Here is a 22,866-nt window from a genome sequence, read left to right on the forward strand (position 1 = left end):
TTAAGCTAGCCATATAGTCATTTTTAATCAGTAGTTGGGTTAAATAAAACTACCCAGCAGGTTGGGCAAACATTTAACCCAACCACTGGGTTAAAACAACCCAATTGCTGGGTTTGTCCATTTTCAACTCAACTTGGGTTGTTTTTAACCAAACATTTTTTATAGTGTAGAAAAAGTTTGCAAATGGGAAAATGTAGTTGCAAAGTTACTTATAGTAAATAGAATGTCTGCTGGATAGCATCAAAATAAATTTTAAGTAGATATTAAGCAGACAGTCTACTAAAACTTAAATGACTGCTAGTTGACATGTAGTTGCAAAGTTAAAATGCTGGGTTAAAAGCAACCCAAGTTGGGTTGAAAATGGACAAACTCAGCAATTAGGTTGTTTTAACCCAGCGGTTGGGTTAAATCTTTGCCCAAGCTGCTGGGTAGTTTTATTTAACTCAACCATCGTTTAAAAATTACTGTATGTCTTGCTTAAAATGATCCCAAAATGTTGGAAATGAACATTTATTAATATGTTTAATAAGTTTAATTAAATAATAAACATTGAATAAATTGATTATTAATAAATATTCACCTTTTGATTATTGTTGCCTCTAGTAATTATGTGTCTGATTTTTAATTTTCAGCCTATTTTGAGTTCATTGTAAGCCAGCCATATAGTAATTTTTAAACAATAATTGGGATAAATAAAACCGCCCAGCATGTTGGGCAAACATTTAACCCAACCGCTCGGTCAAAACAACCCAATTGCTGGGTTTGTCCATTTTTAACCCAACTTGGGTTGTTTTTACCCTCTGTTTTAAGTAGTAATATGAGTATATTAGTAGTTGCAATGCTATTACACACACATAGTATTTATTTTATTAAATGAAACATGACATTTTTACAGCTCTTCAACCTCAGTGAAAAGCGATATGACATCTCCAAGCTGAATCCCAAAGTAAGTAGAGTTTACTTTTTTACTTTTTTCTGATATCTAATGTAGAGCCGTTGTTCCATTGGTCTTACTCATGTTCTGGTGTGTTTGTTTACGTGAGGTGCTGGATTTTGGCTGGCCGGACCATCATGCTCCAGCCCTGGATAAGATCTGTAGCATCTGCAAAGCCATGGACACTTGGATGAATGCTGACAGTCACAATGTGGTTGTCTTACACAATAAGGTACTGTTTTAGTTGTGCTTGTTCTGCTTTGGGTATGGGAGTCATGCTTTTTTGTTAACACCAGCAACGGAATGTCTCTGCTGCACTGCTGATCTGAAGGTTCTTCCAAAGATGTATGCAACAGGCATCCCATAATGCACTGTGACAAATCAATCCAAGGTGGTTAGCAAAATGTGTGAATATATAAAAAATATTACAAAACATATTTAATACAGATGCACATTATAGTTACTGTAAATTGTACCCATAGTGCTTTGTCAGTAGATGGCGTTCTCAGGCTTCTCCTAATAAACCCGGGGTGGTGTGTGCCCAAAGGTCATGGTGGTCTGAACAGTGAGATTTACGATGCAATCGCAGGGTCTTTACGTTAGAAAACATGACTGATTTTACTTGTAAAGTTAGTACTTCGCCATTGTTTTGAAACCCTTTTCCTGACCCAGTCTTGAGGTTCAAGCAAATCTGTTTTCTTAAACAATTCATTTGAATTTACTCTTTCATCACCCTCTGATCTGGTTAAGTCACATTTCTGCTTACCACTTATAAACATTAGAATGATGATAATGCTTTTTGAAGTTAGACTGTAAAATGTTTCTTGTTGTTTTTGAGGATAGCGGTATTGTTAAGTACCTCGCTAATGAAAGGGATTTTGTCCGTGAGAATAAACGTCAGAAAACAGCCTCTTGTGGAGTTTGTGGGTTATCTTCTAAACCACTGGTTCTCAGTGATTCACAGGTCAATCCTTATATGGTCTAGCGCTTTAGAAATCCATTTCACTGTATTTCCACTTGATTTCAAACAGACCTGACTCTTTCCACACCCTCAAAATGCATCTAACACAGTGCTATCCGTAAAACACTTCACGAGAGCTTTCTCAGTGTCCTAAGAAGTGTAGCGCTGCCAAGAGAGGTTGTGATCTGGATTTATAAAGGGCCAGAAATGTCATATACATAAATATGCTGAATTTTTAACAGGAAACCATAAACATTGTTATGGCAACCCGTGTTGTTCTTTGTAACAGTGGAAACACGAGGCAATGGCTTGATGGTGGAAATGTTCACTCATTCAGAAAGAGCACAACTGTGTGTTCAAAATGATCCAAACCATAGATTAAATACTTTGTTTGAAGTTCTTTGCTGCCTTGATGTATCATCAGGTTTGGGTCATTCCTGCTGCTCTAATGTTATTTTAGTCATGATCATTAACAATGATTATATTGTATTTAATTAAAACTTTATTCCTGAGAAACAAGTTTCCGCCATGAAATAAAAAAATAAAAAAGGTTATTGTGACTTTATATCTCACAATTCTGACTTTTTTTCTTGCAATTGCAAGTTTATATCTCAGAGTTCTGACTTTATAACTCGCATTTGTGAGTTTATATTGAGGAAAAAAGTCAGAACTGTGAGATATAAAGCCAGAATGGCGTGATGATAACTTGCAATTGCAAGAAAAAAGTCAGAATTGCAACCGTATCTCACAATTCTGACTTTATAACTCACAATATTGTTTAAATCTCACAATTCTGAGAAATAAAGTCAGAATTGTGAGATGCAAACTTGTCAGAAAAAGTCTGAATTATGATTTTTATTACATATGCATATATTATTATTATTATTTTTTTATTATTTAGTGGCAAAAACAAGCTTCTATAGAATCCTTTTGATTATAGAAATAATAAACAAAAACACTTGGAATGTTAATAAATTGCCAGTTTTTCATGTTAGAATTTCATTTAATTTCAAATTTTGACACATATAATCATATTAGTTTGTTCTTAAATATAAACAAACATGACTTCCATCTGAAAAAAAAACAAAAAACAAAACATGCGTTATTTATTCTATATATTTAGACATACATGATAAAGACATGAAATAATGTACTGCATTATTTGATAATCCCGTCTGCTTCTCTTCCTGCAGGGAAACCGAGGTCGAACTGGGGTAGTTGTGGCTGCGTACATGCATTACAGCAACATATCAGCGAGGTAAGACATGTAGACAGCGTACTGTCTGTGTTTATCGAATTAAAGATGCTCCTCTGAATGCCTATTATGGAAAGACCTTAATCCCACATCACAAGACTGGCCACACGTTAGGTAACACATGAGCGGGGAGGGGGCGGCGGGAAAAACAACTGCCAAAATGCATCACTTTACAAAAGAGGATTTGTCTCAAGACAAAAATTAAGTGCTGATCAAATTCATCTCTGATGCAAAAAGTGCTATTTTTATGGACAAAAAGCTTCCAGTAAATTCAAGAAGCATTTTTCGTTACATTTACATTTACATTTACCGGAAAACAAGACAAAGATGCTCATTAAGCATATGATGTTTTTTGCAATGTGTTGTACAATACTGTAAGTGTTTCCTTTGCCTCTGCAGTGCAGACCAAGCTCTTGACAGGTTTGCCATGAAGAGGTTTTATGAAGATAAAGTGCTTCCTGTGGGTCAGCCTTCCCAGAGAAGGTCAGTTGTGCATTGTTTTCCCCATCTGACCTCTTATCTTTCTGCTTTATGAGTTTGACCCTCATTGTGAGCATTCAGTTTCAGCCATTGTTCAAATTTATGAGCTTCACCTCCAGATAACGGTGACTGAATGATGTAAACGATGCTTGTGCAGTTTTGTTAGGTTAAGTTAGGTTATGTGTTGTTTACCTAACCATACCCTATGGCAGTATCCTTTAAAAGAAAAAAAAATGTACGTAATCTCTTTCTGAGTGCCTCATGTCTGATCTTGCCTCAGTACTGCTGCTATCATACATGCAAATTACATATCTCTTACTACGACTGGTCAGGTCAGTTGTGCTCAAAGTATTGCTCCACTTGTAATCCAGGACACTGTGATGACCAATACTGAAAAATACGCTACCATTCAAAAGTTTCACTTTTAAAGAAATTAATACTTTTACAAGGGCGCACTTGGATCAAAAGTAACATTTATAATGTTACAAAAGATTTCTATTTTTTAAATGCTATAATTTAGAATTACATGACCCTTATTAGAAAAAAAATTGGTATTAAAGTTTCCACAAAATTAAGCAAAATAATAATTGAAATATTGATAATAAGGAAATGTTTCTTGAGCAGCAAATCATCATATTTGAATGATTTCTGAAGGATCATGTGACACTGAAGACTGGAGTAATAATGCTGAAAATCCAGCTTTGCATCACAGGAATATATTACATTTTTAAAAAAAGAAAATTGTTATTTTAAATTGTAATATTTCACAATATTACTGTTTTGCTGTATTTTTATAAAATAAATGCAGCCTTTAGATTAGGGTCCAATTCTTACAGTTAACTAACTATTAACTATGACTTTTGCCTCAATAAACTCCTAATTACTGCTTATCAATAGTTAGTAAGGTTAAGTTTAGGTATGGGATAGGATTAAGGGATGTAGAATAAGGCATTAATATGTGCTTTATAAATAATAATAAACAGCCAATATTCTAGTAATATGCATGCTAATATGAAACTAGTTAATAGTGAGAATCGGACCCTAAACTAAAGTGTATTTGTAGTGTAAATAAAAATAAAAATAAACGCTCAAATCCTCATCATCATGTACCAGCTGTGGAGGATTTGTATGCCTGATTGCCTAGAGTATGATCATTTTTTTGCGAATATGCTCTGTAGAGACGCTTAAAGGCCATGTTTGGGATGTCAGTCCTTTGGGTTGTTATTTCCTGAGTTATAACTAAACAGAAATGGTTGCCAGTGTCTGCTGCTTAGCTTTATATGTACAGTAGAGTCCAAAAATCAAGACCAAACTTGGTCTTTTTATTTTAAAACATTTATATACAGAAATAGTTATGACTTAAGTGATAAATAAATATTTCAGATTTTGCACTATTTCTAGGTCAACAATTAAAAAGGTCTATTATGCTTTTTTTAAATTTATTTTTTATTTTTTTTTTTACATTTTCTACTTTTGGAGTGTGTGATGTTGCTGTTTGAGCATGAAAAAGGTCAGTAGAGCCAAAGAAAGTTATTCTCTATATCAGTGCACACTCACAGTCTTGAGTTTTCTTCCGAGAACAAACACGTCACAATAATCCTCATTTAAATAATTCCCAAGGCATATGCAAACAAAGGGGCGGGGCCTGGTTGAGTTGCGTTAGTAGTGTGTTGAAACTTGCATTATGATAAGGGTTGTGACATTTCCGAAACCCGCTCGAAGCAGTTGACCAATCACAACACACCGGTCCAGCCGACCAATCAGAGCACATTGCGCTTATCAGAAGGAGGGGTTTTATAGAGACAGAGGAACTAAACAGAGCACTACTGACAGACTGAGAAGAGAAGTGCTGCAATGATGTAAAATAAAAAAATCAAGCATGGAAACCTATTCTAGTAGACCCCGAAAACAAAATGAAGGAGTTATTGGTCATTTTTAAATAAGCAAAATGTGTGATCATGTGACTCTTGCTACCATTAAAGCTCAAATTATGCTGGAGAACATGATCATTAGGTTTTAGTCATGTCATATCAAGTGCTACTGGAGCAAAAGATGGACAATTTTTTCTTTTCTTTTTTTTTCTTTCACTCAGATTTCAATGTTGACTAATTTTTGCATTGAAAAAATATTATATTAAAGAAAAAAATGGTAGTTTCACAGATTTTTGGACCCCAATGTACAGTTACAAACCCAAAGACGCTGATAAACGTGTATATACGATTTGTGCTCGAGTACATGCCTCTACACACACCCATTTATTCCTCATAAGGGAACACTTGGCCACGGATGTGCTGCTTTTACAGAATCAAGCATTCCATCTGTATATGGAAGCACTGGCACTTCAGGCTTCATTATTAAAACTAGATTTCATTGGGGCACATACTTGTGCTCCCTTCATGGAAAATGGAAAGGCAGAGTCATGGTAAGAGCTTGCTCCAGGAGGAAAGAAGAAGCTTATGATTTCTGCCGTTCTGCTCTTCTGGGATAGAGGGGCCCTGGAACAACAGAATGTTCATGGGAACCCAGGCCTCGGGCAATCTGCCAGGAAGATGCAGAAACGCTGGTCACTATCCATCTCCAGAGACACAGCCTCAATATTCAAGAAGAAAAATGCTTTTTCCTGTTTATAAAACGTAACATCTGTTAAGGGTTCGGAAACACAGCACAACACTCCTCAAGTGCAGATGAAACCATCTCATGACCCTAAATGGTGTTCACAACAGTGTTTAGATAGCATGTTATGTAATACACACTCACATGAATGCGTCTTTTGCTTGAAACCCAAGACTTTCACACGCTCAGCAAGATTTAACAACAGGTGCATCTGCATTTCCTAAATTACAATACTATAATTTCAGTAGCCAATAGCAATGCCTTTTGAAATCTTATGATTCTCAATAAAAGTTTAATAGCACAGCAAAAACTAGTATGTTGTTCAATATGGTCCTTTATTTAAACATGCCATATACATAAATTTTCAGTAAATTATAATTATTCTTAGTGTTCTAGACACTTATTCATGCAGACATATAACACGTTACAATGTGGTTTAATATGTTAACATTTAAGTAATGGTAATTTATACAACTTTAAATTTTAAAAATGTATCAGTATATGTAGAAATTAACATTAACCTAGAATAATAAATGTTATAAAAGTGTTGTTAGTTCATGCCTGAATTAACTAATATATTGAAACTTATTGTAAAGTATTGCCATATTTTTTTGTTTAATATATTATATGTACGTTTTATATATAAAACATTTTAATTTTAATTTTTTATATTTTGTGAATATTACAAAAACGAATTGATGAACTCAAACATGGATACATGCACTTTAAGGCAGCCAACATTCTACTCTTTTTGATTCTTCATCTTTCTGATTACTGTCATTTTTGTAAAGGATGTATTTATTTTTTTTATTTTTTAAGAGTACCTATAATGCCCCTTTGCACAAGATGTAATATAAGTCTCTGGTGTCCCCAGAATGTGTCTGTGAAGTTTCAGCTCAAAATAACCCACACATCATTTGCTATAGCTTGTCAAATTTGCCCCTATTTGGGTGTGAGCAAAAACACGCCGCTTTTGTTTGTGTCCCTTTAAATGAAAATGAGCTGCTGCTTCCACCCCCTTTCCAGAAGAGGGCGGGGCTTAAACAACTCTTGCTTCGGTTGCTCACCCCTTTTGTTGTGTGTTCTCGGGGGCGGGGTTTATGTAAATGTTGTAGTCCCTACCAGCCGTTTGTAGTTGGCAAATTCTATAAACGAAAATATCACCCTTTGCATTAAACTGAGTGTTGTAACTTTGCAGATGTTGTTTATGCTCAAACAGCAACATTACACACTAACTAAAGTTAAAAAAGTGAAATCATATTCAAGGACCCCATTAATGACTTGATATAGAAGTACCAGTAGTTTTGACATCTCTAGTACAGTCCTCCCCTGTTGTCCACTAATTTGTTTCGCTTATTAAATTATTTCTGATAATCTTCAGGTATGTGCAGTACTTCAGCGGTCTGCTCTCCGGTCACATCAAGATCAACAACAAGCCCCTGTTTCTGCACCACGTCATCATGCACGGGATCCCAAACTTCGAGTCAAAAGGAGGTGAGCTGAAATGCTCTGGCCGTTGGCCATTTGTCAGTGACTATCGAAGGTGTTGAAAGCAGGTTTCTGGAGTCCGTCTCATGTCCTGCTGCTTTTGACGCCTTCCTGTCAGACTGACAACATGCTGCTCTATTACACACATCTCTGGTGATCCGATCAGAAGAGGTCAGCGCTAAATCCAGCTGTAGACAGGATCTACAATTTTTCGTGATCTGATCATTGAAACCACAGTCGGAGGTAGTCAGAGAAACATGTGACCACATCACATTTGTATTATAAACAAATCTATCCTACCCAGACAGTTATGTGTGGCGTTCTCAAAATGGTGGACCATAAAGTTTTCTAAGTGCTCCAATAAATGAACTACAATAAATATTAACATAACAATAAATCATGATTATTTTAAAGATATATATATATATATATATATATATATATATATATATATATATCAATAGAAGGTCAGCTTAAATAAGTCATTTATGTAGTCATGATATCTCAGAAGTCTCTCAACAAAAGCCAATCACAAGTAGCTTCAGGTGACACATTAGATACAGTGTAAACATGCTATAAACAGTATTGTGATGGTATCATCTGGGACTCATGGTAATACTGTGTATAAACAGGGCCTGATAGAGTTAGAGAGACAATTTCTGCTCCACGATGAAGACCAGCCCTTTAGATATTCCACTTTTAGAGCTCTAATAACATTTTGTTTTTGTTCTCTCTCATGGTTTCTCAGGTTGCCGCCCTTTCCTCAAGATCTACCAGGCTATGCAGCCCGTCTACACATCTGGGATCTAGTAAGAAACACCCCATGTTTTCCTACACGGTATTGCTCATGCTTCCCTGGCATGTAGCCCAGCCTTCAGGACGTCCAATCACAGGCGGCCCATCTGTGTCTGGGGGGTGGGGGCTTCTGAATCACACACACTCAGAGAAGCCCACATGTGCTTTTCCCATACATCACTGAACTCTGCCTCTGTGGCTTCCTCCATGCTCTCAGACTACAGTTTTATTGTTACCAGTAGGGATGACCCTTTCAGTTCAATACGAATAGGCTGATACAAACAGAAATATGTCTTGCGTCGATCACTCATATGTTTAGGCTCATGTTTGTGTGTTTAATGTGAGGTTGTTTGAGGTTAACAGGTTTGTGTTTGACTAATGTTTGTAGTAACGTCCAAGGAGACAGTCAGACCAGTATCTGCATTACCATCGAACCCGGCCTGCTCCTGAAAGGAGACATATTGGTAAGAATGAATCTCAACAAATATGTCAAATCCCTAATTCAAAAGAATCAAATATTTTATATAAAGAAAATGAAGCTTATGTTTGAACCATAAAGATCTGACATTATTTATTTTTTTTATTTTAGTGTATTTTTTTACCATAATTATATTATATTATATTATATTATATTATATTATATTATATTATATTATATTATATTATATTATATTATATTATATTATATTATATTATATTATATTATATTATATTATATTATATTATATTATATAAATGTTATGTTATCAATCATATAAAATCAAAAGAAAAAAAAATATTTTGTATAAATGAAGTCTATTTTAGGACAATAAATATTTTCATATATATTATTCAAATATTATATTATATTATATTATATTATATTATATTATATTATATTATATTATATTATATTATATTATATTATATTAATTATATTATATTATATTATATTATATATCAATCATATAAAATCAAAAGAAAAAAATATTTTGTATAATTGATGTCTATTTTAGGACAATACATATTTTCATATAGATTATTCAAATATATTATATTATATTATATGAATTATATTATATTATATTATATTATATTATATTATATTATATTATATTATATTATATTATATTATATTATATTATATTATATTATATTAATGTTATCAATCATATCAAATCAAAAGAAAAAAAAATATTTTGTATAAATGATGTCTATTTTAGGACAATAAATATTTTCATAAATATTCTCATCAATATAATGCATATTATATTATATTAATTATTATATTGTAAATGACTTAAATGGTAATTTACACAATGGTATTTTTTTTTTTTTTTTTTTTTTTGTACTTCCTTTCTGATTTTTAAAATAATAATAATAATATTATGTCTAGTAATTGGAATCATCATCATCATTGAGAATAATGGGAATCACAAAACAACTCAAAAGTAAAACAATTTGGAAAATATTCATAATTGATCCTATACTCAATATATACTGGTCCTATAATTGTCTTTATATAAAAAGTAATTTCATACAATGTTTTGCTTTTGACTTGTGTGGGTTAAATATGACACAGGTTTTTCCTCCATTTATGGGCATTTCTCAGAGCAACACATGCCAATAATAAAGCTGGATGTCTAGAGGGCCATCCATCAGGCATTCGTTCCTGATGAGAGCCACTTTTCCCTGCATAGATTTATTTGCATTTTACCCCAGAAAGCTTTTTAAAAGAGTATGCCAAAAAGAGCTGAGTGCTTTATCATTATGCTGTGCTCGTAGAGGGGCACTCTCTGAAATCAATCAGAGCTGATCTATAGAGGACTCTCACCCGAACACCAACCACAGCAGTAGCACTGCGCTTTGGCCGAAGCATCAATATATGCGTTAGCATGAACGTAAAACTTCCATTGAGTATCAAATGCGACTGAGATCATACGTTAAATGGTTCAGATTTTGCATTTCTTTTTATCACATATTATATTATCAGAATAATTTGAGTCAAGTTTAAGGATGAAATTAGTGAATATGAATTTCTTAATATTCAGTATATCTCCCTTTTGCTTCGTCGACACATGCTTTGTATTCTCAGATAAACTCTTGGTTTTTAAAAGCTTCATTTTGTTGATCGTGAATCACTGTTTTCCCGAAGCGGACCCCCCATGTGTTCGACTGAGCCTCTGCTGCAGTTTGGGAAAACCGCAGAAAGCTTAGCCAGCCCCCATCTTCCTCAATTTGGTCGTGTTTGTTTTGTTTCACTCTCCGAGCTGAAAAGCTGTACATTTTATGTCCATCTGCCCTAAGTTAAGTAGGTTAATTATAGTTATTTTGGGCAACAGAAAGGGGGATACAGTTTCCTCAGTGGCCAGTGAGGACATTTTTATGTCCTTGTCTGGGTTTTGGAGAGACTCTGTTGTTTTACATACTTTCACTATACTGACATCTCTGGCTCTGCTGCACCATGGGAAGGCGAGGCGACAAGCATCCAAAACCTCTCAAACGATCTGTTCCAAGCCCGTGAATAGAACTTTCTGTGCAGAATGTGCGTGTGTTGACGCAAGATTACATTTGAATGATTTGCCATGCTCTTAAAGGAATGTTCTGGGTTCAATACAAGTTCAATACAACTTGTGCCATGTCGATTACCACAGAAAATCATTTCTGAACAAAGAAGCATAAATCGTGGTGGCTTCAAGTTGAAGTGAAGCAAACTCCACTCACAGGAATTACACTGGCAATGCAAAACCAGAAATTCATTCACACAGAAATGTAGGAAAACAATTTTGTTTATGCTTCAGACAACATTACAATAATACCGGCCTCATATTTCTGCCTGTAAATCCTACAAAGCGGTGATATGTTTGTGTAGAAGTTACTGCAAACGCAATAAACTGCAATAAATATTTATTTTATTATTAATATCTTATTTAGTGGTCTTATTTATTTTTTTATTCATTTGCTTTCTTTCTTACAACATTATTTTTAGTGGTAATTAAGATTATTCCCTGAACGCAGTCATATGCATTAACTTTGTTTAATCTGGAACATTTATGGTGGTTTAAAACTGGTTCATGTATGTGCGGTATGGATTGTTTTCCTGCCTGGCAGAAAGTCAGCCTTTTTACACTTAATAGTATCATGTGATTTCTTTGACTGTTTTCAGTCTTTGTGTGTTTTTCACCTGTTATGTTTGGTTTCTCCTCCACAGCTCAAGTGCTATCACAAACGCTTCCGCAGCCCGTCCCGTGATGTCATATTCAGAGTGCAGTTTCACACCTGTGCTGTCCATGACCTGGGCATCGTCTTTGGCAAAGATGAGCTTGATGAAACATTTAAAGGTATGCTGGATTTGCCTGGGTTTAGTCTTGCAAAGTCATACTTTGTCTATTTTATTTTATTGTTTTATTTTCTATTTTTTATTTTATTGTTTTAATTGTTTTTTTTTCTTTTTTTTCTTAAATCGGCTGTATTTATGACACCGCTTTGGTCATTGCATTTCTTTTTTTTAGATGACAGATTTCCTGAATATGGAAAAGTGGAATTTGTCTTTTCTTTCGGCCCAGAAAAAATCCAAGGTAAGAACTCTATTTACTGTTTCTTCATTGTCAGCTAGTAAATGAATCATAGAAATACTGTAAATAGGGCACAAACTGAGCCCAGAAGCTTCTGACTGTAGATGTTCTGTCACAGGAATGGACCACCTTGAGAACGGGCCCACTGTTTCTGTGGACTACAATACCCAAGATCCTCTGATTCGCTGGGATTCTTATGAGAACTTTAACCAGCGCTGTGAAGATTCCATGGAAGGTGAGGGAAGCTGTAGTCTCATTTTCAATGAATGAATGGAAATTATTAGATTTTCCCCACAGTAAACCCAGAATGGTAGTAAAATAGTTCTATTTTTGCTTCAGACAAATTGGGGAAAAATAGGGCACATTTCTGCTCATAAATTCTTGAAAATTTGATGTTTGGTGAATTTTGTCTAAATTATTATTATATATTAAATTATTATTATATTAAATTATTTGTTGGCACAAATTTATATTTCCCATAATGCTGTCAATTGACATTAATTTCACAAAGAAGCCACTCCTCTATTTTTTTTAGGAATATATTATATATTTATATGAGTGCAACAGTGCCTGACCCCTTTTCAGTGACATTGCTTCTGCAAGTATTTTTTTTTACATTCATTTCTCCCATAGGGATTTAAATAAAGCCTTTGTTAAAGTGTTACAAACCTACTTTATATATATTTTACGTTTATTGCAAAATATGCATATATACGCAAATATTTAAGTAGTTTGAGAGTGTATTGAGGTCGACTCAATTACTTCATTGGAGTGGGTGGAGCTAAAGAGCTCTTTTGGCTTTTTTGAATTTTCTGTACAGCATCATGAGTAATGTAGTTTTTCACCACAAATTCCACTGTTAAACAGGGTTATTTTTTGAAAAATAAGTTGAAATAATGCGGGCTTCATCACAAAGCAAATACCATTGATCAAAAACCTTGTAGCACACAGTAGGTAGCCTAATTTATCATTAAAGGTGCCGTAGAACGTCTTTTTAAAATATGTAATATAAGTCTAAGGTGTCCCCTGAATGTGTCTGTGAAGTTTCAGCTCAAAACACCCCATAGATGTTTTTAAATTAATTTTTTTAACTGCCTATTTTGGGGCATCATTAAACATGAGCCAATTTAGGCTGCGGCCCCTTTAAATGCTCATGCTCCCCGCCCACGGAGCTCGCGCTTGCCTTTAACAGCATAAACAAAGTTCACACAGCTAATATAACCCTCAAAATGGATCTTTACAAAGTGTTTGTCATGCATACTGAATGCATACATCGGATTATGTGAGTATTGTATTTATTTGGTTGTTTACATTTGATTCTGAATGAGTTTGAGGCTGCGATCCGTGGCTAACGGCTAATGCTACACTGTTGGAGAGATTTATAAAGAATGAAATTGTGTTTATGAATTATACAAACTGCAAGTGTTTAATAATGAAAATAGCGATGGCTTTTGTCTCCGTGAATACAGTAAGAAACGATGGTAACTTTAACAACATTTAACAGTACATTAGCAACATGCTAACAAAACATTTAGAAAGACAATTTACAAATATCACTAAAAATATCATGATATCATGGATCATGTCAGTTATTTTTGCTCCATCTGCCATTTTTCACTGTTGTCCTTGCTTGCTTATCTAGTCTGATGATTCAGCTGTGCACAGATCCAGACGTTAATACTGGCTGCCCTTGTGTAATGCTTTGAACATGAGCTGGCATATGCAAATATTGGGGGCGTACATATTAATGATCCCGACTGTTATGTTGAGATTCGCCTGTTCTTCAGAGGTCTTTTAAACAAATGAGATTTATATAAGAAGGAGGAAACAATGGAGTTTGAGACTCATTGAATGTCATGTCCATGTACTGAACTCTTGTTATTTAACTGCCAAGATAAATTTAATTTTTAATTCTAGGGCACCTTTAAAAATCGCTTTCGATGGCACTTTTACTTCCGGAACCTGACTGTTGCACTCTATAGTATTGTTAGCTTAGCAATATTCTAACACCAAACTCTATTGGAATCAGTTGTTAGTCGAGTATCCTGTGCACTTTGTAGAAGTGTCTATAGTCTGTGCACATCAAAGCAGCTTGCTAGGTTTTGGAAGAGGAAGCTTTGTTTACTCCTTTATTAACTAACAATTGTCGCTCAGGGTTCACATAGAGTCTGTGTTGGAGTCGTCCGTCAGTCCGACATCAGTTCATCAGCATTTTGACTGCTTTAGAGTTTTGTGACAGAGCTGTTTGTGTACACGACTATGATAATCTGTGCGTGCGACAGAGACTGATTTAATCAGATGTGTTTCCAGTGCTACTCTTTAACAAATCACAGAGGTCGAGTTGAGTTCACACACGCACACCGCCGTGTCACTGGAATTGTCCTCACACCCTTGTGGCCTAAGCTACGAGCCTCCTTATTTTAACTTGTGGTGTGCTTCTGCTCCTCAAACATGTGATTTGTTGTCCTTTTTTGAGACATCCTCATTTGGTGGGTCAGCTCTCTGGAGAGGGAAAGACAGAGCGAGGAATTCAAGGAGGATATGTATGCAACGTCGAGGTTTGGAAATATATGCTTTAGTTTAGCATCCTGTTACACTTTATTTCTAATCATAGTCTGCTTTAATTTTCACTTTATTCATTATAAAATGTTGTAGTGACAAATAATAAAGTCTTCTCCAACCGTGCTTTGGTGAAATGGCAAATAGTCTCACATTGCTAGATTTAAAGGGTTAGTTCACCCAAAAATGTCATTAATGACTCACCCTCATGTCATTCTAAACCCGTAAGACTTTCGTTCATCTTCGGAACAAAAATTAAGATGTTTTTGATGGAATCTGAGTGATTTCTCTCCCTCCATAGACAGCTACGTAACTGACACTTTGACACTTCAAAAAGTTTATAAAGAGATTGTAAAACTAATCCAAGTAAGATCTCTTTATGAATGTTTTGAAGAGTCAAAGTGTCAGTTGCGTAGCTATGGAAGGACAGAAAGCTCTCAGATTTCATCAAAAATATCTTAATTTGTGTTCCGAACATGAACGAAAGTCTCACGGGTTTGGAACAACATGAGGGTGAGTAATTAATGACAGAATTTTCATTTTTGGGTGAACTATTCCTTTAATGCCTGAAAAATTTGCGCTCAGTACTGTTATTTATTTATTGCAAAATTACTTTATGTGGTAACCAACATTGTTCCTCTAATGCAGTCAATAAACCTTCACTTTTGTTGAACCTGGAACAGTTACGGTGGTTCAAGACTGTAATGCTTCAAGCTATTTATTTAGAAATTACACTCAGTACTGCAATGATTGCATGTGGTATGGTTGAAAAGTAGGAGAATAAGTTCATCAGCACCAGTTAATCAGACTAAAAATGGTGATTTCAACCAAATCTTGCCATTTGTGTGTGTGTTTTATGCATTAGAAAGGATTGAGGGCGGTCTGGAGGTGGTCTGGAGGCTGGTACGATCCCAGCATTGAATAGAGAACACACAGAGCCCATTTTTCCTGTGGGAATTTGACCACAGCCACTCCACACTACACTGTGTCCCAAGCCTCCATTTCCCTCATCGGCTTTCAGTGGCCTTTTGTGAAATATTCCAGGCGTTGGCTGAGACTTGTGCAATTCATGCAGTGAGGAGACAGTCAGACCATTCCGGTCCAATCACAATGTCCAAAACAGCTACAACCATAAATTATTTTGTCTTCGAAAACACACATGCGACGTGTTTGTTATCTATTCGACAAGAGCGTGTTTAGATTATTGCAATCCAAAAAATACTTTTAAAACTGTCGAGACTGTATCACTATGTTATTTTTAATATCCCTGGGGTCAAATTTTAGGAGCTCCAGTCAGTTTAGCACATATTTAAATTCTACTCTGTTCTACGTTGAAGCCATTTGAGATGACATGCTATAAAGGCTATAAAGTCTGACCAGTCCTTTCTTTAAATAGGGAAGGCAGAAATACACCACCTTCAAGAGGGGTGTAAACTAATCCAAGTGTCTGGTCAAGAGGCAAGACCCCAAAGCCCCTCTAACTGCCCTCTGGCATCACCTGGCAGTGTTTTATGCCCCTTATGAGATGCCACATGCTCCGTAGACTATATATACTGTTCATTAGTCTGGGGTCTGTAAGATTTTTAATGTTTTTGAAAGAAAACTCTATAGTAAAGAAGGCTGCATTTATTTGATCCAAAATACAGTAAAAGAGTAATATTTTGTTGATAAATGTTATTACAATTCAAAATAACTGTTTTCTATTTGAATATATTTTAAAATATAATGTATTCCTGTGATGAAAACTGAATTTTCAGCATCATTACTCCAGTCTTCAGTGTCACATGATTCTTCAGAAATCATTCTAATATGCTGTTTTGATGCTCAAGAAACATTGCTTATAATATATTTACCATATAAATTACCATTGCCATGATATGAAATTACACCCATCCTTATATAAAGTTTTGATCATACCGCCCGCTCCTGCATGCTTGACAGAGGCTGTCTTCAGTCAGTAGGACTGCTGAATGGAAAGGGCACATTTGCAAATGAATTTAGATGCCTATCACACAGTCAAACATCTCCATTGAGCGACTGCAGCCAGAGGACAACTCTAGGGACATGATAAGCAGCCAGGCATTATGCCTTTGTGCTGGAGCTCATGCGTCCCGTCTGCCAACACTGAAGGACTGGCTGACATTGTCAGAGGAGAGAATGACTGGTACTGATAGACCAAGAACAGTGAACTTACGTCATGATTAAAGGGATAGTTCACCCAAAATGAAAATTCTGTCATCATTTACTCACCTTCAAGTTCGGTAACCAAATAGTTGATGAACCCCATTGACTTGCATAGTATTGAAAAAAAAAGAAAAAAAAAAAAATCTTCTTTTGTGTTAATTGGTGTGGTAAACTGTTCAAAATTTGGATTTCATTCCATTGCCGCTATTATAAAGCCTGCATGTTAACTTTAACACACCTCTATAGTGGCTTAGAAAACGGCACTGTGAAATGGGCTGATTGCACAACAGACGACTTTGTATATATTAGCCCATATGGGAAATTCAAGGGTTCATAAAAATATTGGTACAGTAAAAGCTGTTCAATATTAGGGTTTAGTTAGTCCATTGCCACTAGTAAAGCTTGTGTGTTTAGCTTTAGTGCACCTCTATAGAAATGGCACTGTAAAATGAGCTGATTGCACAATAGAACAATAATGTATTGGCCCATAGGAACTTCAAGAGTCCATAAAAATATATTGCTACAGTAAAAACTGTTCAAAATATGGATTTTATTAGATCATTAGGCCCTGCTTTAAATACCTTGGCTCAATCAACTCTAACAGTGCTTAATTAAAAAAAAAGACGAAGCACCACATTATTAAAGAGAAGCTTCACTCGTCATTATATAGCAGATTATTATAGCATTTATTGCAGCCTCATCACAAGTGTGGGTGTGTGTGGGTGTGTGTGTATATATATATATATCTATATATATATATATATATATATATATATATATATATATATAATATACACATTTTCCATTTTTGGTTTGTCGTGACTCATTTCCATTGTGCTGTTAACTTATGTTTGCTGTTTAGATTTCGTTGTTTAGTGCGCCACTGGGACACGGTTTCATTTTGTTGACATAAGAGTTATGAACAAAACCTTCTGTAAAAACTTTCAGAATATAAAAAATGCTGGGTTAAAAACAACCCAAGTTGGGTTGAAAATTGACAAATATTACTATATGGCTGGCTTAAAATGAACCCAAAATAGGTTGGAAATTAAAAATCAGACACAGTTACTAGAGGCAACGATAATAAACAAAAGGTGAACATTTATTAATAAGCAATTTAATAAATGTTTAATGTTTAATTATTTTTCATTAAACTTATTAATAAGTGTTCATTTATTAAACTTATTAATAAATGTTCATTGCCAACATACTTTCATTTTAAGCAAGAAATACAGTCATTTTTAAACAATAGCTGAGTTAACTACCCAACAGGTTGGTCAAACATTTAACCCAACTGCTGGGTTAAAACAACCCATTCGCTGGGTTTGTCCAGTTTCAACCCAGCAATTTTTAGAATGTAGATGGAAATAAAAAGGTTTTGTGTACGTACTGAAAGTGCTACTGAAGTGGAGACTTCTGGCTTAGTGCAGGAGAAAATGGCCTTTGAAGGTATGTATTGTGATTGAAATATACAGATATACAATAAAATGAACTCTTAAATGTGCATTTTGGATGTACATTTTCCTATACAGTATGAAAGAAAACATGTTATGGAAGCAAAATAGCCCAAAATCTCAAAATCAACAGTGCATGAAAAAAACAATGGTTTTGCCTGTAGTGTCTTGCCTTAAGCTCCAAAAGTTACACTCGAGTAACTTGTGCACTATAGTCTTCTGAAGTCGTACAATAGATTTGTGTGAGGGACAGACTGAAATGTAAGTTGTTATTCGCACGAGACGCTTTAGAAACAATGTTTGGGATTGCTGAAGTCAAACCCTGCATGCCATGTCTTGAGTCGTCCTGCCTCAATGCACACAAGTGCAAATGAGACATTTAGCCCTCTTTCTCACACACAGCTATTATTTCACTTCAGAAGATTTAGGATGTTGTGTATGGATTACCATTATGATCCTTTAATAGTGCTTTTTGTAGGTTGATATTAATGTATTTAACCATCATCCACTTTTGTCGTATGGACAAGAGCAGCTTGGAAATCCCAAATTTCTGCTTTTGTGTTTTCCACTGAAGAACGACACAAGTAATAGTTTCAGAATATTAATTTTTTGGGTGAACAACATTAATGCATCTTATATACTTGGACAAATCACAGTCATCCAGTGTTTGTTCCCTACAGTACTAGAGAAGTAAACCACTATCTTAAAAGTCACTCAATCTGGACCAAGGGCCATAATTAGAGTAGACCTGCCCACAAATGAGAGAGCAGCATTTTAAGATAATAATGCTTTATCTGTTCTTGGATGTTAATGGCTCGGTAATTGATGTCTTATCGGCTTCGTGCCTTGACCACAGATAGCACTTCTCTGTTTAACAGGAGCTGCTGGCAAGGTTAGAGCAAAACAAGGCCAATCTTTGTTGGTCCACTGATATTTGTACACCTCAGAAACCACAGACACTACACTTCCCTGGCCTCAACGCTGGGCTGGAATCCATCGAAATAGCTTTCCATGTCTTACTTTCAAAGCCAGGTTTACAAATGGACATTTAGAATAATTTGCATCAACTGATTTAATATGTTCTATCCATAAAAAATTCTATTTAATTTTGATAAAGTGATATATTTTTAATGAAATGGAAAGTTGTGATTTTTTTTTTTTTTCCCATTTGTAATTAATGGAATTCTAAAAATGAGCAATGATATTTTTGATTTTTTTCCCCTTTCTCACATGGAATTATTATTCTGCATAGCAGCTAATTTTTCATTGAGATTTGTCTACGGAAATCGGTGATTGAAATGGTTAACACTTTTTGATCTTGTGTAATATGAAATTAATATGCAAACTCCTATTTTAACCCTCAGTGGGCTCAAGATTATTATTATTTTTTTAAATCAACATCAAGATTTCAATATTTTAGTTTAAAATGTATATGAATTTAATGTGCAAATTATAATAATATAATATACTACCATTTATTTACTCAAATAATACATTAAAAACAGAAATATTGTGAAATATTATTGCAATTTAAAATAACCGTTTTCTATTTGTGTATATTTTAAAACACAATTTATTTCTGTGATCAAAGCTGAATTTTCAGCATCATTACTCCAGTCTTCAGTGTCACATGATCCTTCAGAAAGTAAACATAAGACAGTGAAAGGTGAAGACAGGCCTTGTGACTGTAAAAACAATCCCTCTGTCCATCAGTGTCATTGAGGGTGGCTCTGACTCTCGGGGTTCAGCCCGACAGACTGGAGGGGAGTCGGGAGGCAGCGCTGAGGCCTTGTTTACCGTGGCCTCCCCATATTTGGCTAAGGCCCTGCCCACAGCATTTTTGGGATGGTTGGGTAAGAAAAGTGTGACGACGGGGAGATGGGATTGGAGAGGCGCTGACAGAAATGGTGTGTGAAAAAGAGCCAACTCCTCCAGCCTGGATACCAAAAACCCTTTTTGTTATCAGTCACTAGAGGGAGAGTGACAGAGCGAAGAGTCTCTGTTCACTGCACACACACGGAGCACACTGGACTGTAAGAGTTACTGTCTTTTTTGGACCATAAAAGGCCAGAAGAGGTAGAAGAAGTGTTTGGAGAGAAATGCTGAAGCTTGGCAGCAGATCGGATCTGCTCTGAGGTAAAGTTGTGTGAATGATTTGTCCTCTCACTCAACTTATTTTCTGACTTGGTGTGTCAACCACAAACGGCAGTACGCTTTGGTTTGCTAGATGTTTACGCAGTGTAAAAAACTATTTTCATGATTTATCACAACATTTTTTCTTTTGTCAAATCAACTTAGATAATGAATGTGGTTCAGATAACATAATATTTTGAGTTTCCGATGATTAAACTTCACCTTCATTGTGTTAACTCAGATTTTTTTATTTAAATGAACTCAAAATTTTAAGGTAACCAGGTAACTTTTTTAAGTTAAACCAACAATTCTTTTTTTACAGTGTGGGTGATTCTTTAAATTGGGGATCATGATGATTTTAAAGAAGAAAAAAAAAAGTGTTTAAAGAATAGATTATAATAGTATGACACTTTTTATTGTGTCTCATTAATTACCATCCCCCTCCCCTTTTTCTGTAGTGAAATTGGTGAAATTTGTCAAATATTTGTCAGATACATTGATTTTTGTCCCCCAACCAGTTTGAAAATTAGAAATATCATTAACGTTTTGCATAATGCCAAATTATTGTTATTATATATTATTATATATTATTATTTTTTGAATGGTAGTATATATATATATATATATATATATATATATATATATATATATATATATATATATATATATATATATATATATATATATATATATATATATATATATATTGCATAAAAATATATTGCATAAAAATAAAATAAAAAAATATTTTATTAAAATAAAAATTTAATAAAAAAATGAAACTAAATATTGTACATTTTATTATTTATTTTTCATTTTTATTTTATAAAATCAGTTAAATGACTGCAAGCTAACATCATCACAAACACACACACACACACACACACACTTCACACTAAATCCCACTTTACGGTTGATCAAGGCTATGGTCAGATCTTTATTTTAGTAAATGTGATACATGTTTTAATACAGAAGAAGCATAGTTTGACGAAGTTTTATTTTTCAAGACTTGTCAATAAATAATACATAAAGAGTCACCCTTATATGGCAAAAGTATGCCTACACCCTCATTATTTTTGTTGAAGCATGATATGAAGTAACTTACAACAATTTAAATGTGTTTTCAAGGCTCAGAGTGCTAATATACTTAGCTTGAATTACTGGGAACCCAACAGGTTTTGATCATGCATTTAGAAAAATGGCAGTTTCAAATGAATCTCACTGGCTGCATTTAATTTCACCAACTCAGACTGTATTTTTTTCTTTTCCAAAGTTTTGCAGGCACAGCTGATTTCCTTATTATGAGACTAAGTGCGGTTAGCACATATTTAAGCTAAGCTCTTAAACAGAGCGTCTGCTACAGTTTCATCACAGTTGTTGCAGGATTGGTGTTTGAATTGCGTTTTGGAGTTCAGCTGTGCAAAGCTGAGCTTTATTATGGTCTATTTGTGTGGCTGGCAGTCTAACTGTTACGTAATAAATGTGTCTACACATCAAGCTGGCTTCAATTAAACCTTCTTGCGATGGGCAGCTGGGCCTCTCCATCTCAAATGTTGTTTAATTATGTGGCTAGAAACCAGTAGCTTTGCCAACAAAATAAGACGTTAACCCTTTCAGCATGCTGTAGTTTAGTTCTCAGCAGTGGATTTCACAGAGACACCGCACTGTCATCACAATGCTAGGCTTTTACTGTCCCCATCTGTTAACACATGACACCAGAGGTGCACTTTTCATGTTCCCCCTCTGACGGATTTAACTACCTGAGGACTGTTTGTTCACGTGTGTGGTCTTTCGGATGTTTTTGTCGTGTTGTTATCATTACAGTGGCAAAAGCTAAGGCTCATCCACAGATAAGCTGGAATTGAAAGTGACATGGAAATGTCCGAAGATGATTCCTGATCATAACATAGTTTGACACACTGGCTCTGGACAGGATTCTGCTGTGGAATAATGCAGTTTTTTTTTTTTTTAGGCCTGTTATGCTCTTATTGATGGGGTTAGTGGGGTGAGGACAGAAAATTATACTGAGAAAACAGGGAATAGGATCAGGAAATGCCAAACTTGAACTCCTGTCACCTGCAGGAATGTACTAGCCAGTGAGGTCTGGAGTAATGCCTTTAAACACTGAATGGGTCACACAAAAAAAAAAAAAAAAAAAAATGTCCAGGTCACATTTTACCTTGAAATCAAAAGAAAACAAAAAATAAATTATATTTTACATGAAGAAACTGAAGCTTATTTGTAGGTGCATTAAGGTTTTTGACATTTTGACAATAAATTCTTATTGCTGTGATAATGTGATGTTTTACCTTACAGGGATTTTTTTTTATTTTTTTTTATTTAAAACTAGTTTGATAGTGTAAAATAGTTTTATTTATGTATTTATTGTACTTCGAAATTATCAGTAGGGATTTGAATGATTTTTTTAATTTTTTTTTTTTTTATTCAGAATAAAT

The 22,866-nt window shown here is 34.7% G+C and overlaps 1 protein-coding gene across 10 annotated transcripts in view; it reads left to right on the forward strand.

Moving 5' to 3' along the window:
* The window catches only part of tns1b (tensin 1b), a 293,434-nt gene that overhangs the window by 214,869 nt on the left and 55,699 nt on the right, over positions 1-22,866 (forward strand). For all 10 annotated transcript variants that reach the window (XM_067408603.1, XM_067408600.1, XM_067408602.1 and 7 more), the window contains 10 exons: positions 896-946; positions 1,044-1,166; positions 3,089-3,153; positions 3,550-3,633; positions 7,625-7,737; positions 8,480-8,540; positions 8,915-8,990; positions 11,717-11,846; positions 12,018-12,083; positions 12,199-12,315. In XM_067408603.1, coding sequence (XP_067264704.1) covers positions 896-946; positions 1,044-1,166; positions 3,089-3,153; positions 3,550-3,633; positions 7,625-7,737; positions 8,480-8,540; positions 8,915-8,990; positions 11,717-11,846; positions 12,018-12,083; positions 12,199-12,315 — 886 coding nt within the window. The remainder of the gene's footprint in view (positions 1-895; positions 947-1,043; positions 1,167-3,088; positions 3,154-3,549; positions 3,634-7,624; positions 7,738-8,479; positions 8,541-8,914; positions 8,991-11,716; positions 11,847-12,017; positions 12,084-12,198; positions 12,316-22,866) is intronic.

The sequence above is a fragment of the Chanodichthys erythropterus genome, chromosome 14 (assembly GCF_024489055.1).
Source record: "Chanodichthys erythropterus isolate Z2021 chromosome 14, ASM2448905v1, whole genome shotgun sequence".
In the NCBI taxonomy this organism is placed as follows: Eukaryota; Metazoa; Chordata; class Actinopteri; order Cypriniformes; family Xenocyprididae; genus Chanodichthys; species Chanodichthys erythropterus.